At 35.0% G+C, this 17,962-nt stretch overlaps 2 protein-coding genes across 2 annotated transcripts; both read right to left on the reverse strand.

Annotated features, from left to right (window-relative positions):
- Positions 1-4,734: 4,734 nt before the first annotated feature.
- Positions 4,735-6,029, reverse strand: LOC109614396 (tenascin). Its single transcript, XM_020039813.2, has one exon. It carries the CDS (start codon positions 5,978-5,980, stop codon positions 4,850-4,852), a length of 1,131 nt encoding a protein of 376 aa, XP_019895372.2. The 5' UTR covers positions 5,981-6,029; the 3' UTR covers positions 4,735-4,849.
- Positions 6,030-15,468: 9,439 nt separating this feature from the next.
- LOC101895341 (uncharacterized) lies at positions 15,469-16,510 on the reverse strand. Its single transcript, XM_005192176.4, has one exon. The coding sequence runs from the start codon at positions 16,402-16,404 to the stop codon at positions 15,694-15,696; it is 711 nt and encodes a 236-aa protein (XP_005192233.1). The 5' UTR covers positions 16,405-16,510; the 3' UTR covers positions 15,469-15,693.
- Positions 16,511-17,962: the final 1,452 nt, after the last annotated feature.

Genomic DNA, 17,962 nt, shown 5'->3' on the forward strand with positions numbered 1-17,962 from the left:
CTATAAACGTGGATTTTTAAAGAATTTTTAAATAAGGACTAGAAGAGCTATTTTTTTGGATTTTTAAAGAATTTTTAAACAAGGACTATCAGAGCTATGAACGTGGATTTTTAAAGAATTTTTAAACAAGGACTGGAAGAGCTATAAACGTGGATTTTTAAAGAATTTTTAAACAAGGACTAGAAGAGCTATAAACGTGGATTTTTAAAGAATTTTCAAACAAGGACTAGAAGAGCTATAAACGTGGATTTTTAAAGAATTTTTAAACAAGGACTAGGTGAGCTATAAACGTGGATTTTTAAAGAATTTTTAAACAAAGACTATCAGAGCTATAAACGTGGATTTTTAAAGAATTTTTAAACAAGGACTAGAAGATCTATAAACGTGGATTTTTAAAGAATTTTTAAACAAAGACTATCAGAGCTATAAACGTGGATTTTTAAAGAATTTTTAAACAAGGACTAGAAGAGCTATAAACGTGGAATTTTAAAGAATTTTTAAACAAGGACTAGAAGAGCTATAAACGTGGAATTTTAAAGAATTTTTAAACAAGGACTAGAAGAGCTATAAACGTGGATTTTTAAAGAATTTTTAAACAAGGACTGGAAGAGCTATAAACGTGGATTTTTAAAGAATTTTTAAACAAGGACTATCAAAGCTATAAACTTGGATTTTTAACGAATTTTTAAACAAAGACTAGAAGAGCTATAAACGTGGATTTTTAAAGAATTTTTAAACAAGGACTAGAAGAGCTATAAACGTGGATTTTTAAAGAATTTTTAAACAAGGACTAGAAGAGCTATAAACGTGGATTTTTAAAGAATTTTTAAACAAAGACTATCAGAGCTATAAACGTGGATTTTTAAAGAATTTTTAAACAAGGACTAGAAGAGCTATAAACGTGGATTTTTAAAGAATTTTTAAACAAGGACTAGAAGAGCTATAAACGTGGATTTTTAAAGAATTTTTAAACAAGGACTAGAAGAGCTATAAACGTGGATTTTTAAAGAATTTTTAAACAAGGACTAGAAGAGCTATAAACGTGGATTTTTAAAGAATTTTTAAACAAGGACTAGAAGAGCTATAAACGTGGATTTGTAAAGAATTTTTAAACAAGGACTAGAAGAGCTATAAACGTGGATTTGTAAAGAATTTTTAAACAAGGACTAGAAGAGCTATAAACGTGGATTTTTAAAGAATTTTTAAACAAGGACTAGAAGAGCTATAAACGTGGATTTGTAAAGAATTTTTAAACAAGGACTAGAAGAGCTATAAACGTGGATTTTTAAAGAATTTTTAAACAAGGACTAGAAGAGCTATAAACGTGGATTTTTAAAGAATTTTTAAACAAGGACTAGAAGAGCTATAAACGTGGATTTGTAAAGAATTTTTAAACAAGGACTAGAAGAGCTATAAACGTGGATTTTTAAAGAATTTTTAAACAAGGACTAGAAGAGCTATAAACGTGGATTTTTAAAGAATTTTTAAACAAGGACTAGAAGAGCTATAAACGTGGATTTGTAAAGAATTTTTAAACAAGGACTAGAAGAGCTATAAACGTGGATTTTTAAAGAATTTTTAAACAAGGACTAGAAGAGCTATAAACGTGGATTTTTAAAGAATTTTTAAACAAGGACTATCAGAGCTATAAACGTGGATTTTTTAAGAATTTTTAAACAAGGACTAGAAGAGCTATAAACGTGGGTTTTTGAAGAATTTTTAAACAAGGACTAGAAGAGCTATAAACGTGGATTTTTAAAAAATTTTTAAACAAGGACTAGAAGAGCTATAAACGTGGATTTTTAAAAAATTTTTAAACAAGGAATAGAAGAGCTATAAACGAGGACTTTTAAAGAAGTTTTAAACAAGGACCACAAGAGCTATAAACGTGGATTTTTAAATAAGTTTTTTAACAAGGACTATCAGAGCTATAAACGTGGATTTTTAAAGAATTTTTAAACAAGGACTAGAAGAGCTATAAACGTGGATTTTTAAAGAATTTTTAAACAAGGACTAGAAGAGCTATAAATGTGGTTTTTAAAAAAAATTAAACAAGGACTAGAAGAGCTATAAACGTGGATTTTTAAAGAATTTTTAAACAAGGACTAAAAGAGCTCAAAAACGTTGATTTTTAAAGAATTTTTAAACAAGACTAGAAGAGCTATAAACGTGTATTTTTAAAGAATTTTTAAACAAGGACTATCAGAGCTATAAACGTGTATTTTTTAAGAATTTTTAAACAAGGACTAGAAGAGCTATAAACGTGGATTTTTAAAGAATTTTTAAACAAGGACTATCAGAGCTATAAAGAATTTTCTAACAAGGACTAGAAGATCCATAAACGTCGACTTTTAAAGATTTTCTAACAAGGACTAGAAGAGCTATAAACTTGGATTTTTAATGAATTTTTAACAAAGGCTGGAGGAGCTATAAAAAAAGGTCTACATCTTCGTATAGGCCCCATATAACGGTACCCACCGATTTTCGGTATTTTGCTGATTTTAGCGACATTATTTACCGGAACTATTTTAAATTTAGTATTTGAAGTTCGTAATAAATACTATAGCCTATGACATTCGATATTTGTCTGTGCAGACTTATTACAAAAGTAGCGTTTGCAGGTCCACGTCGTCGTATAGACCCTCATATACGGCTACATTCGGTATTTTTAAGATTTTAACAAAATTTTTAATGGATTTTAATTTTTTGACAATTGCCAAATTTTTACCAAATGGTGGAGGATAATCAAAATTTGTCCCGGCCGAACTTATAGCTTTTTTATATTTTCTTTTTTAATTTTTTTTATTATTTTAGTTTTTAGTTACGCTTTTTTTAGTTATGATTCATTAAGTTATTTGATAATACCGAAAATTCCAAACCTTATCAATGAAAACGGACATACACATTTTTTCGTCAATTTGATTTTAATTGTGAGTCATAAAGTTTTGGCAGTTGTTGGCATTCCATTAGGAAATTAGCGATACGCCAACGGAAGTGCGACAAAAAAAAAAAAAAAATAAAAAGGTAAAAAAATCTGTGCAAAAGAAAAATATTTTATTTCGATACCAAAAAAATGTTTTTTCAAAAAATGCTATTGAATCATGGTAGCAACCGTCAATCTAATTTCCATCTCTTATTTTGGGAGATTGTTTGGCAGATGCTCAATTTCAAAATTAAAAATGAGGAAATTGTGGCTATCTTTTTTTTTTTTTTTTTTTTTTTTTTTTTTTGGAGGGGGGTTTGGTGAAATCTATAATAGATCTATAGATGGATCTACAAATATATAGTTCATTTAAAAATGGTGATCGGGTATTCGGTTTTAACGACGACTCATGGGAAATCGGGAATACTAGTGTAACCTTTCAGATGGTTGAAAATTTGAAGATTATCGAGGCCCATAATATCGGGTTTTCGATGACTGATACCCGTGTTAATAGACGAAGTGTATGCGGGTGAAATGAAAAAAACTGCAACCAACTACAGACTGCTGTCATTTCTAAACCACTCGTCCGACAGCTTTTAAAATTATTCCAGTGACAGCTCATTATATTGTTAACAAGCGCACAAAAGCATTTTGGTGAGAATTTTCCGAAAAACAAAGTTATTCGTGATGGAATTCAAGCGTGATAGTGCGATTTCTTTATATTTGGCTGGAGAACCACAAGTGGTAATCGTCAGAGCACTCCAGCATTTAAATGTGAATAAATCTTTTGTGACTCGTACCATCGGTCGTTACCGTGATACGACGTCAAGAAAGTGGACGAAAGAAAACAGAAATGGTTCGAAAAGTAAAGAATCGACTTCACGGAAACCCGCGTCGCAGTGGCCGAAAAATGGCTCGTGAGCTTAACATATCGCAATATTCCATTCGGCAAATATTGAAAAATGCCCCGAGCTCGGGGTAAAGCCATTAAAATTCCACAAAGTGCAAGAACTTACACCGCAACAGAAAGAAAATAGACTCAAAGAAGCTAAAGAATTGCTTCGCTTGGCCGAAAGTGTTGGTCTGCCGAATTTTGGTTTCTCTCTCTTTCTCTCTCTCTCTCAGAAGTTTGTAAACAAACAAAATGATCGTGTTTACTTGCCAAAGAGGTCAGCTGAAAATGTGCACCTTCGGCTGGCCACCAGAACTCAAGCACCGGCCATGGTGATGGTGTGGGCCGCCATAACAGCCGATGGTCGCTCTGCGCTCGTATTAATCGACCGTGTCATCAGTATAAATGCGGAATATTATCGCGAAAATATTCTGGAGGGTGTATTAAAGCCTTGGGCACGCAATCATTTTGGACGCAGACATTCCAACAGGAATCAGCAAGCCCCACCCAAGAACTGTTACAAATTGGGTTTCTCGCTTCATTTCCAGCGCACAATGGCCACCAAAATCTCCGGATACCAATACGTTGGTCTATTTTCTCTGGAGTATTTTGGAAAGCAAGGTTGGCACTAAAAAATATCAAAGTGTTGATCCACTCAAGTAAGCTTTTCGCCGGGAATGGGCCAAAATACCGCAGAACAACATTCGGGCAATGTTTGACGGTTTCATTGGCCGTTTGAAGGCCCTAATTCCTGCCGAAGGTGACCAATTCGAACAAATCAAAACTGATTCTAGAATTTGATGCTATTTCCGACATATTTTGCTTTCATTCAATAAAATTGAAAAAAAAAAAAATGTAAAAATTGTTGTAGTTTTTTTACCTCACCCTGTATATATGGATGGATTTAACACCTGTAAAATAAAATAATTACCTCGATGTTATCAGAATTCTTTATTGATTGAAAGCTACATAGAAACGATTTTATTTTTTAAATTTAAAAAAAATGCTGCTCTCCATTTTTTTTTGGATTTTTTCTAAGTCCTTTTCTTAAAATACAAACAACATTTGGCACACAGGACCAGTAAAGCCACCAGGATGCATACTCCCCCAAGGCTCATATAAATCAAGTTATCATATGTCCTTGGCAGTTCTTCGCAATATTTCGCCTTCATTACCTTTGTATGCCTCTCAACGAATCGCGACGAGCGGCATACACACTCCCCCTTCTCATTGCAATGAGCATTTGTCTTGCAGCACGATTTCGAGCATTTATTGCGGGAATTTTGACAAAAATTCTCGAAATTGAAAATGTCATCTAGAAATCCAATAGAAGATTTTGTTGTTGGTTTTTCAAGTTTCACGCAGAGCAAGTTATTGGTCAGAGGGTCCTTTGACTCTACAAACCCCTTTGGGCAGATGCAATTTCCCTCGACACATTCGGCATTTGGTGGACAGCATTTCCCAAAACATTTCGTGTGACCTGATCTACAAATTATTTCCAACCTGCAGCTAAACTTGCCATCCATTGTAACACCCTCAAATCCCTCCTCGCATTTACACTCCCCCTCCCGACATTGACTATTTAGGGGGCAATCTTCAGGGCATGTTATTTGATTTGCATTTTCCAGTTCACAGCTAAGAGTTCGATTTTCTTCATTGTAGATAGTCACAAGTCCCTGGCCACAGCCACATTCACCCTCTTCGGAACACTCAACCCCAAGACCACAACATTTATCGAAACATGCCACATAATCTGGTGAACATTTGGGTTGAACTTCTTCTCTGCCATTGTTGAGCTCTTCACAAAATTGGCGCAACTCATTTTCTAGGGTCACCATCTGATATCCTTCCATGCAATGGCAATTTCGCTCATCCAAAGAACATTGGGCCAGGGGACCACATTCCATATCATCACCGCAGGCCGAGGGCAAATAAAATACACAACGACTAATATTTCGAGGTCCATCAAAATATTCCCGGAATGCTGTTTTGCATTGGCATTTATTCGACGGCCCACATTCCATAAAATCCGAACACTGCGACTCAACACAATTTCCATCTGCAGCCAGCAGCTTGTGACACTCAATATCGTTTTCCAAGCAAGGTATACGTTGCGATAGTATCCGATTGAGCACCAGTAAAAAAATTAGGATTTTTAAAAACATTTTTGTGTTTTTTTCCAAGCCGCCATTAAATGCTTGCTACGAGTTCTGAATTTCAACTAAATTTAATGAAATTAAATATTTGTATATTTTTCTTTATTATTTTGTTCGAAGGTGTTGGATAACATTTGCGGTTTGGCGTCATAACTTATCGCATTAGAAAAAATTAAAATAAAAAAGGTTTTTTTTATACTCTCTCCGCAAAACCGAGAAAGCCACAAGCATTTGAGTTGCGGGTTTTCGAATTATATCAGTGACATATCCTAAAGGGGGGTTGGGGTAATGAAACCTACAAAATAGAGAGGACCCCAATTATCAAGTTTCAGCTAATTTGGTTGGAAATTGAGGCAGTAACTTTTAAAATACCGAAAATCGGGAGGTACCGTTGGTAGACCTATAGCGGATATTTTTTTCTTGGGATAGAACAGATCTTTCAAGATCCCCAATTGTCAAGTTTCAGCTAATTTGGTTGGAAATTGTGTACGAAATCTTCAAAATACCGAAAATCGGGAGATACGTTTATATGGGTCTGTAGCAATTAGTGGATCTGTAGCAACTGTTCTTTACGAGGAGGAAACACATCCTTCAAGAACCCCCAACTGTCAAGTTTCAGCTAATTTGGTTCGAAACTGTGGCAGAAACCTTCAAAATACCGAAAATCGGGAGGTACCGTTATATGGGGGCTATACCAATTAATGGACCTGTAGCGACCATTTTTTTGCAGGGAGAGAGCAGACTTACCAAGAACCCCAATTGTCAAATTTCATCTAATTTGGTTCAAAATGTTTGACAAAAAATCTTAAAAAAATTGGGTGGTACCGTTATATGGGACCTATCCCAATTAGTGGACCAGTTCCGAATATTTATTGCAAGAAGCGATCTGACCTTCCAAGAACCCTAAATGTCAAGTTTTAGCTGATAGGGGCAAAAAGCGGCAAAATACCGAAAATCGGGATGTACCGTCATATGGGGTCTGTACTAAGTAGTGGACCTGAATCGAATATTTTTTGGCAGGAGAGAACAGACCTACCGAGAATCCCAATTTCAAGTTTCTTTTACTTTGGGAGGCACTGCTATGTGGGAGCTATAGCATTGAAGAATAGTTTACTGTTATTTCTACTTTCTTTTGATATTACAGGGTGAGATAAAAAAACTCCAACAAAGTCAAACGCCATAATTTGTATTTTTTTTGAATGAAAGCAAAAAATGTCGGAAATAGCATCAAATTTTAGAATAAGTTTAGATCTGTTCGATTTGATCAACTTTGGTACGAATTATGGCCTTCAAACGGTCAATGAAACCGTCACACGCTGCCCGAATGTTACTCTGCGGTATTTTGGCGCATTTCCGGCTCAAGCGCTTGCTTGAGGTAATCGACACTTTGGTATTTCTTAGTGCCATCCTTGCTTTCTAAAATACTCCAGACACAATAGTCCAATGGATTGGTATCCAGAGATTTTGGGTGGCCATTGTGCGCTGGAAATGAAGCGAGGAACCTCATTTTATAACCATTCTTGGATGGCGTGTTCTGAGTCCTTTTGGTATGTCCAAGGTCTGCGGCCAAATTGTTTGCGTGCCCAAGTCTTTAATACACCCTCCAGAATATTTTCGCAATAATATTAGGCATTTCAAGGCTAAAATATACTTAAATATATATACATCGGCTGTTATGGGGCCCACACCATGGCTGGCGCTTGAGTTCTGTTCTGGTGGCCAACCGAAGGTAAATATTTTCAGCTGACCTCTTTGACAAGACGAACACGATCATTTTGTTTGTTTACAAAACGCTGGACAACGAATGTTTTCTCATCGGACAGTTCACCACTCGGCACTCGGCCAAGCGAAGCAACTCTTTAGCTCTTTTGAGTCTATTTTCTTTCTGATGCGGTGTAAGTTCTATCACTTCTTTGGAATTTCAATGGCTCGGGGTAAGCTCATTTTTCAATATTTGCCGAAAGGAATATTGCGATATGTTCGGCTCACGAGCAATTTTTCGGCCACTGCGATGCGGATTTCGAGCAGGTCGCTTCTTTACTTTTCGAACCATTTCTGCTGATGTTGCTGTATTCTTCCGTCCACTTCATTGACGTCGGGTCACGCTACTAGTCACAAACGATTTATTCACATTTAAATGCTGGAGTGCTCTAACCATAGACACTTGTGGTTTTCCAGCCAAATATAAAGAAATCACACTATCACGCTTGATTTCCATCACGAATAACTTTTTTTTTCAGGAAAATTCTCAACAAAATGCTTTTGTACCCTTGTAAACAATATAATGAGCTATCACTGGAATAATTTTAAGAGCTGTCGCAAGAGGGGCTTAGAAATGACAGCAGTCTGAAATTGGTTGCAGATTTTTCATCTCACGCTGAATGATCTACATTAATACACATTTTAAGTTTAAAGCCGTACGATGTGTGAGTTTGGGCGACAACCTCCAACAAAGCATCATTTTAGAAAGATGACGTCAAAGACAAAAACAATTTCCATTAAATTTCACCATGAGTCACCAAAGAAAAGAAATCCCTATTCCCACTGCATACGTAATTTTACCAAAAAACTGAAAAATATTCTCTAATTTTTTTTATCAATTTTTTCCTCAGACTTTTTTTCGAGTTGACACCTGAAGGGTGCATAAAATTTCATTTCAGGCAAAAAGTGTCAAAAGAGGAAATATATCTACACAATCTCAGAATGAACTATTTATCTTGGCCTAACCTGTTTTTCAGAAAATTTCATTGGAAATTTGTGTATTAAAAATGAAAATTATATATTTTCGTACTTCTAAATTAACACCCTTTCATTTTAACGCGAAATTCTTCTACAAAACATCATTTCTTGAAGGATAACGTCAAAGGCAGAAATATTCTTCATCAAATTCTACTATAAATCACCAAAGAAGAGAAGTATCTATTTTCACTTTATGTCAAAGAAATATTAGCATCAATGTTCAAAAAAAAACCTTATATTTGGCAATTTTTCCTTGGACTTTTTTCGAGTTGACACCTTAAGGGTACATAAAATTAGACTTTAGGCAAAATGTGTTAAAAGAGGAAATATTCTTCACAAAATTTCACTATTAATCTCAAAATAGAATATATACCTAGGTGCAATAGTTTTTACAAAAATTGCATTCAAAACGTACGTACAAAAAGCGAAAAATTATGGGTTTGCTTTTTAACGTTAATTTAACTCTTTTCGAATTCGGGACAATATGCCCCTTTAAACTTAATTTTTTGGGAAAAAAGTCAAAGGATGAATTTTTTTAGATCAACTTTTATTGTGAGTCTCTGAACAAAAAAAATTGTAAACCTAATATAAACCACAAAAAATGGTATCAATTTTGGTTAGTAAAAAAATTTGGTCGTTTTTGACAAATTGAGGACTTTTCCAGAATTCGCTGCAAATGTCCTTATAATTTCATTACACAATAGCCAGTCTGGGTTACGAAAAATGCCAAGCGGGCTTTTGTACCACTGATTCTGAATGTAATCCCAAGATCACTTATCTAATTTCGAAGCTCTATCCTAAATATGACGGAATATATCTCAAAGTATAAGGGTAATATTGTATATGGGCAAAACTACATAAGGACCTTAAAAACATTTAGCCTAAGACACTGAGACTTCTTTGGAGTTCTGATCTAAAACCGACTACTCTGAAGCTTGCTTGGAATTTTTCCTAACCCAGACTGGTTATTGTGCAGTGAAATTATGTGAAAATTTGCAGCAAAATTTGGGGGAAAAATAATTTTTTCAGAAATAAATAACAGTTTTTATTAACAAAAATTGAAACTATTTTTCCATGGTACATATTAACTTTACAAATTTCTTTTGTTCAGAGGCTCACAATGAAATTTGATCTAGAATAATTCCTCTTTTGACATTTTCCCCAAAAAATGAAGTAAAAAGGGAGATTTTGACTCAGATTGTATGGGTGTTAAATTAACAGTAAAAATAGCAATTACATAATTTTGTCTTTTGGTACAAAAAATTTGGATGTAATTTTCATAAAAACTATTGCACCCAGATATATAGTTTATTCTGAGATTAATAGTGAAATTTTGTATAGAAAATTTCTTTCTTTGACAACTTTTGCTTAAAATGAAATTCTATGTTACTTTCAGGCGTCAACTCGAAAAAAGTCCAAAGAAAAAATTATCAAAATATTTATTTTTTAATATTAATTTTATTTATTTTATTTATTTTAGAATATTCCTTTTTGGGAATATTGATGCAATTTTTCTATGGTCCTTGTTAACTTTACAAATTTCTTTTGTTCAGAGACTCACAATGAAATTTGATCTTGAATAATTCCTCTTTTGACCTTTTCCCCAAAAAATGAAATATAAAGGGAGATTTTGTCTCAGATTGGGTAGGTGTTAAATTGAAAGTAAAAATCGCAATGACATAGTTTTCACTTTTGGTACATAAATTTTGAATGTAATTTTCATAAAAACTATTGCACCTAGATATATAGTTTATTGTGAGATTTATAGTGAAATTTTGTATAGAATATTTCCTTCTTTGACAACTTTTGCTTAAAATGAAATTTTATGTTACTTTCAGGCGAAAAGTCGTAAAAAGTCTAAGAAAAGATTGTTCAAAGAAATTTGCAAACATTTTCGGTTTTATTGGCAACATTGATGTAAATATTTTTTGATATACATTGGAAATAGAGATTTCTCTTCTTTGAAGACCTATAGTAAAATTTGATGAAGAATATGATCGTCTTTGACATCATCTCTCCAAAATGATGTCCTATTGGAGATTTTGGCACAAACTCACGAAAAGTATGGCCTTACACCAAAAATATATTTTAATATATATGAATTCCCCTCTTTGATTGATAGCTAACGTTTTCTACCAAAATATGTCTCGTATTTTTATTTGCAACATTGCTGAAGAAACTATATACCAAAAGTGCATGGAGCCCGAGGAATAATAACCGAAAAATTTCCAAAATTTTAGGGGGAACTTGCCCCTCTATTTAGGTTAATTTTCGATACACACTGTTCACAACATGTTTTTTTATCTCTACTTTAATAAGCTGCTGGACTTTCCCCGTTTACATTTTCTCATGCACCATCCCGATAATAAACGTGTATTTTTTATACCCTCAGTCATATGGCTACAGAGGGTATATATCATTTGATACGACCAAAACGTGTCTAATCGAAATAAGGGTTTTAGAACCTAGGTCTCTTTGGACCAAATCCGTTTCAGGACATTTGGAGTCGATGTAGCGATATCCGTCCGTCTGTCTGTTTGTCTGGTGCGCACGATAACTCTCGAAGGTAGTATCCGATTTGGTCCAAACTGGGTACATAGTAATATTTTTGTCAAACTTATATCAAGCTCGGAGATGGGCAATATCTGTCCACTCCTTCTGGAAACTCCTACACAAAAGGTTGAAATTTTCAGAAAATATATTTTCTGCACAGAAAGAGAAAGGAATATCCGATTTTACTCGAATTTTGCGAATTTTAATATTTGCTTTAATGGACAATATCGGTCCACTCCATCAAGAACCTCCCCCACAAAGTGTCAAATTTTTTAATAATTGCAACTCTTATAAAATGCGATGTAAGAGTCCGATTGTCATCAAATCTCATACATTCCAATATTTTTATTGATCCAAGGTGTGGTGCTAAGATGGAATATATTCGTCTTCTTCTGGTACCTCCCCCACAAAAAGTCGAAATTTTCAGAAAATATATTTTTTGCACAGAAAGTAAAAGGATAATCCGATTATGCTCCAACTTTGCAAATCCAAATATTTCTATCAGTGCTAGGTCAGGTGCAAAAAAGGACATAATCGGTTCACTCCATCGAGCACCTCACCCACAAACGCCCAATATGCTGAATAATTAAAACTCTTACAAATTGTGATGTAAGAGTCAGATTGTCTTCAAATTTCACACATCCCAATATTTTTATTTACCCAAGGTCTGGTGCTAAGATGGAATATATCGGTCAACTCCTTCTGGTACCTAACCCACTAAAGATCGAAATTGTCAAAAAATATATTTTCTGCATAGACAGAGAAACGATAATCCGATTTTGCTCCAACTTTGAATATCTAATTATTTGCAACCAGTGCTAGGTCAGGTGCGAAAATAGACAATATAGGTCCACTCCATCAAGTACCTCCCCTATAAAGAAACAAAATTTTGAAAAATGATAGCTCTTACATATAAGTGTCCGATTGTCTTCAATTTTCATACATCCCAATATTTTTATTAACCCAAGGTCTGGTATGAAGATTAAATATATCGGTCCACTTCTTCTAGTATCTCTCCCACAAAGGGTCAAAATTGTAAATAATCAAGAATTCCATAAAACGCGAAATTAACATCCGATTCCATTTAAACTTGGCACATCTGAATATTTTTATCAACACAGGATCTGTTATAAAGGCAGTAGAAGTTGGACTATTCCTTCTGGTACCTCCCCCACAAAGGGTCAAAACCGTTTATAAAATCTGAAATAAATATCAGGATTTCCACACATTCCATTATTTTTGCTAACAGAAAATCTCTTGTGAAAATGGGATATATCGATCCTCTCCTTCTAATACCTCCCCACAAATGGTCAACATTTTGTATACCTATGGAGCTCATAAAACGCGAAATTAATACCAGATTCCATTCAGACTTGGTACATCTCAATATTTCCATTAACACAGGATCTGTTATAAAGACGGCAGAGGTCGGACTATTCCTTCTGGTACCTTCCCCACAAAGGGTCACAGGTTTGAATAACCAAAACGATCATAAAATCCAAAGAAAGCATCAGGTTCTTTTTATATTCCACACTTTCCATTATTTTTACTAACAGAAAATCTCTTGTGAAGATGGGAAATATCGATGCTCTCCTTCTAATACCTCCCCACAAAGGATCAACATTTTGAATTTCTGTGAAGCTCATAAAACGCGAAATAAACATCCGATTCCATTCAGACTCCTAATATTTCATTCAACACAGGATCTGCTATAAAGGCAGTAGAGATCGGACCATTCCTTGTGGTACCTTCCCCACAAAAAGGTCAAAGTTTTGAATAACCAAAACGTTTATAAAATCCAAAATAAGCATCAGGTTCTCTTTATATTTCACAAATTTCATTATTTCTACTAACATCTTTGTGAAGATGGAATATATCGATCCCCTCCTTCTGGTACCTCCCCCACAAAGGTTCAAAACATTGAATATCCATGAAGCTCATACAACGCGAAATTAATATACGATTCCATATAGAATTCGTAGATCTCAATATTTCCATTAACACAAGATCAGTTATAAAGACTGTATAGATCGGGGCATTTCTTTTGGTACAAAAATGGTCAAATAATCAAAACAATCGTAAAATCCGAACTAAGCATCCGGTTCTCTTCAAATTTCACACATGTCATTATTATACCCTTCAAAATAGTATGGGGGGTATATTAATTTGCCATTCCGTTTGTAATGCCTCGAAACATACATTTTAGACCCCACAAAGTATATATATCCTTGATCAGCATAAAATTCTACGTCAATTTAACGATTTCTGTCCGTCTGTGGAAATCACTCTAGCTTCCAAACGAAATGATGTAGGTTGATAAAATTTTGCTCAATAGTATGTTATGCCTGCAGGACTTTTGGTTTTGAAAATAGGCCATGTAGGTCCACGTCTTCGTATAGCCCCCATATAACGGTACCTTCCGATATTCGGCTTATTTTTAAGATTTTAGCGACATTATTCACCGGAATTGTTTCAAATCTGGTATTTGAAGTTCGAAAGGGATGCTACAGCCTAAGACAGAAAATTGTCTGTGCAAGGTCCACATCTTCGTATAACCCCCATATAAGGGTTCCTGCCTATATTCTGTATTTTGATGATTTTAGCTACAGTACTTACCGGAGTAGTTTCAAATCACGTATTTAGAATTCGTAATGTGATCTTCGGTCTGTGACAGAAAATTGTCTGTGCAGGTTAACGTCTTCATATATGCCCCGTATATCTGTACCTCCCTATATTCGGTATTTTGACGATTTTAGGTGCAATACTCACCGAAATTGTATGAGATGTCGTACTTGAACCTCGTAATGGATGCTACAGCTTATGACATAAATTTGTCTATGCTTGTGCAGGTCTTCGCATAGCTCCGATATAACGGTACTCCCTCTACATTGGCTACATTATTCACCGTTTATTTCAAGTTTTCGAATTTGAATTTGGTAATGGCCTTTGTAGGTCCACGTCGTATAGACCCCATTAAAAAGGCTATATTCCGTACTTTTAAAATTTAAACAGAATTTTTTAGAGATTTTATTTTTTTAAAATGACAAAATTTGTTCCAAATAGTGGAGGGTATTCAAAGATAGACCCGGCCGAACTTACTGCTTTTTAACTTGTTTTCAATAAATTTTTTCATCCACCATTCCGACAATAAACGTGGATTTTTTAAATAATTTTTCTCAAGGACTAATAAACGTGGATTTTTTTAATAAATTTTCTCAAGGACTAATAAACGTGGATTTTTTAAATAAATTTTCTCAAGGACAACGAAATGTGGATTTTTTAAATAAATTTTCTCAAGGACAACGCAATGTGGATTTTTTAAAAAAAAAATTTCTCAAGGACCAGCCAAACGTGGATTTTTTAAATAAATTTTCTCAAGGACCAGCCAAACGTGGATTTTTTAAATAAATTTTCTCAAGGACCAGCCAAACGTGGATTTTTTAAATAAATTTTCTCAAGGACCAGCCAAACGTGGATTTTTTAAATAAATTTTCTCAAGGACCAGCCAAACGTGGATTTTTTAAATAAATTTTCTCAAGGACCAGCCAAACGTGGATTTTTTAAATAAATTTTCTCAAGGACCAGCCAAACGTGGATTTTTTAAATAAATTTTCTCAAGGACCAGCCAAACGTGGATTTTTTAAATAAATTTTCTCAAGGACCAGCCAAACGTGGATTTTTTAAATAAATTTTCTCAAGGACCAGCCAAACGTGGATTTTTTAAATAAATTTTCTCAAGGACCAGCCAAACGTGGATTTTTTAAATAAATTTTCTCAAGGACCAGCCAAACGTGGATTTTTTAAATAATTTTTCTCAAGGACTAATAAACGTGGATTTTTTAAATAATTTTTCTCAAGGACTAATAAACGTGGATTTTTTAAATAATTTTTCTCAAGGACTAATAAACGTGGATTTTTTAAATAATTTTTCTCAAGGACTAATAAACGTGGATTTTTTAAATAATTTTTCTCAAGGACTAATAAACGTGGATTTTTTAAATAATTTTTCTCAAGGACTAATAAACGTGGATTTTTTAAATAATTTTTCTCAAGGACTAATAAACGTGGATTTTTTAAATAATTTTTCTCAAGGACTAATAAACGTGGATTTTTTAAATAATTTTTCTCAAGGACTAATAAACGTGGATTTTTTAAATAATTTTTCTCAAGGACCATCCACCAACAATAAATGCGGATTTTTAAAATATTTTTTTATTTTTTTAATATTTTTCCATTTTTTCCAAACTCTCTGTATAATTAAAAACTACTGAGACCAATACACAATACATTCATTTGGTTTTTTCTTAGCATGGAAAATTATCTCACAAACACACACACACATGCACTTATTTCTAGATGAAAAATGGAAAAACACAACACATTTTCTTTTGGTTTCCTTTTCTCCACTAAAAACTAAAGCAATTCTGAAATCAGTCTCTTTTCGATTGTCCCCCAACGGCTTCACCTTCGCCTTCCTCATCATCGTCGTCATAGTCCAAATCATTTAGACCCTTGGCCAGTTTTCGGGCAACCCTTTGCATTAGCTGTTCCAGATCCATATCCACATTGATACATTTCCGTTGCTGCAAATCGTAAACTTGATCGCCGGGACACTGGATACGTTCACAACGCATCGGGCCAAACCATGAGCTAACATCCTTATAGCCGGGACGACAGTTGCATTCATTGTGGCCCACACAATGTGTATGTGGTGCCGTACAGCCACCCATGCAAATCGGACGACATTCCAGATATTCCGTACTATTTGGTATTATGGAGCGGACATGGTGGTTATGCGACTCTTCATAGCCTCGTTTACACTGACACTTTTCGGGTTCACTGCAATAACTATTCTCGGGACATTTGACACCGCACACCGGTTCACAGAGGCCAAAGAGGATCTTCCGATAGCCTGGACAACAAACACGTACCATTTCTACCCGGAAACGATCCTCCATTTCGATGTAATATTCCAAATTGGTTGTATCCAATTTATAGCGGGTCTTGGTGATTGGGGCCTGATATTTCACTGTGATGTTCTTGAAGCAATGACCCGTGGTAATGGTCAGGGCTGTGTTGAATTCCCACAGCTGTTGGAAAACGTAGAGAAATATAAAATGTCTTCCCCAGACCCAGCTCATAATTCGTCCAGTGTTGTTTGTTATGTGCGCTATCTTGGTTCCGACAATGAACTGCCGACGATTTCCTGAGACGTTCTGCCTTTACAATACACACTTTGCATTCCGAGTGGTTTTCTTTATGAATGAATGTCGGAGCGTAGCAAATGATGATTTAATGGAGAGCGAATAAATCTTTGGATGAATTTTTCCATTGTCTCATGTCAAGCAAGAAAATGGGGTATGGTGTGAACGACTAAGTGAGGAACTAAAAATTAAATTGTTTTTTGGTTTGAAGAAGAGCTAGAGCTCTTCTATGAAGAAGAGAGCTAGAGCTCTTCTATGAAGAAGAGAGCTAGAGCACTTCTACGAAGAAGAGCTAGAGAGCACTTCTACGAAGAAGAGCTAGAGAGCTCTTCTATGAAGAAGAGCTAGAGCTCTTCTATGAAGAAGGGAGCTAGAGCTCTTCTATGAAGACGAGAGCTAGAGCTCTTCTATGAAGACGAGAGCTAGAGCTCTTCTATGAAGAAGAGCTAGATAGAGCTCTTCTATGAAGAAGAGCTAGATAGAGCTCTTCTGTGAAGAAGGGCTACAGCTCTTCTGTGAAGAAGGGCTACAGCTCTTCTATGAAGAAGAGCTAGATAGAGCTCTTCTATGCAGAAGAGCTAGATAGTGCTCTTCTATGAAGAAGAGCTACAGCTCTTCTATGAAGAAGAGCTAGATAGAGCTCTTCTATGCAGAAGAGCTAGATAGAGCTCTTTATGAGAAGAGCTACAACAGCTCTTCTACGAGAACAACTGGTGCTCTTCTATGAAATAAAGAGGAGAAACTCCTATGGGAAGAGCTAATGGCTCTCCTATGAGAAGATTGGTTGCTCTTTTATGAGTAGCTGGTTCTCTTCTCTGAGTAGATATGTTTCTCTTTTAAGAGAATAGCTATTGCTCTTCTATGTGCTCATTTCACAGGGTTGTTGCTCTGACGTTTTTCTATTGTGAGTTTATGAGGTTCCTGGTTGAAAAATCCCATAACATTTATTTGGGTATGTAGGGTGCTCCGTACCGCAGTAGCTCTAGAACTGATAAAATCCACACAATAAACAAGAAATATCTCTTCAGTTCAGTTGTCCGCTGTTGCCTACTGTAAGCATCATATGTTCACATGGACGTCCTCCGGACATATACACTTGGGTGCGTGTGTGTGTGTGTGTGCCTGTGGCGCATATTTGGGAACACTTCTGGCCCAAGCAACGCACTGTTTGTTTTACTGATAATCGAATACCGCCGAATGCACAATTAATCTCTCATTAAAAATTATAATTCATTTATGAATATTTTTATTGTTTTTATGGCTGTGTTTATGAATTGTTACGTTGTTTTGAGTTCCTCTCAGAGTGACCCTCTTTCCCAGTGGCGCTGGCAGAAGTTCGAAAAACTTTATCTCTTAGGCGTTGTTGATAGTCATTTTGCGATGCCAACAAAACTGGCGTGATGTCTCACTGTAATCGACAGAAAAACAGCAACAACCCAGCAAATGAAACGACAAGAGATATGGGACCAAAACCAAAAAAAAAAAAAAAAAAATA

This window comes from Musca domestica, unplaced genomic scaffold, assembly GCF_030504385.1.
Source record: "Musca domestica strain aabys unplaced genomic scaffold, Musca_domestica.polishedcontigs.V.1.1 62, whole genome shotgun sequence".
NCBI lineage: Eukaryota > Metazoa > Arthropoda > Insecta > Diptera > Muscidae > Musca > Musca domestica.

Excerpts from the sequence above, each read along its gene's own strand:
- LOC109614396 (XM_020039813.2), bottom strand. The coding sequence starts at position 5,980 with ATGTTTTTAAAAATCCTAATTTTTTTACTGGTGCTCAATCGGATACTA.
- LOC101895341 (XM_005192176.4), bottom strand. The coding sequence starts at position 16,404 with ATGAGCTGGGTCTGGGGAAGACATTTTATATTTCTCTACGTTTTCCAA.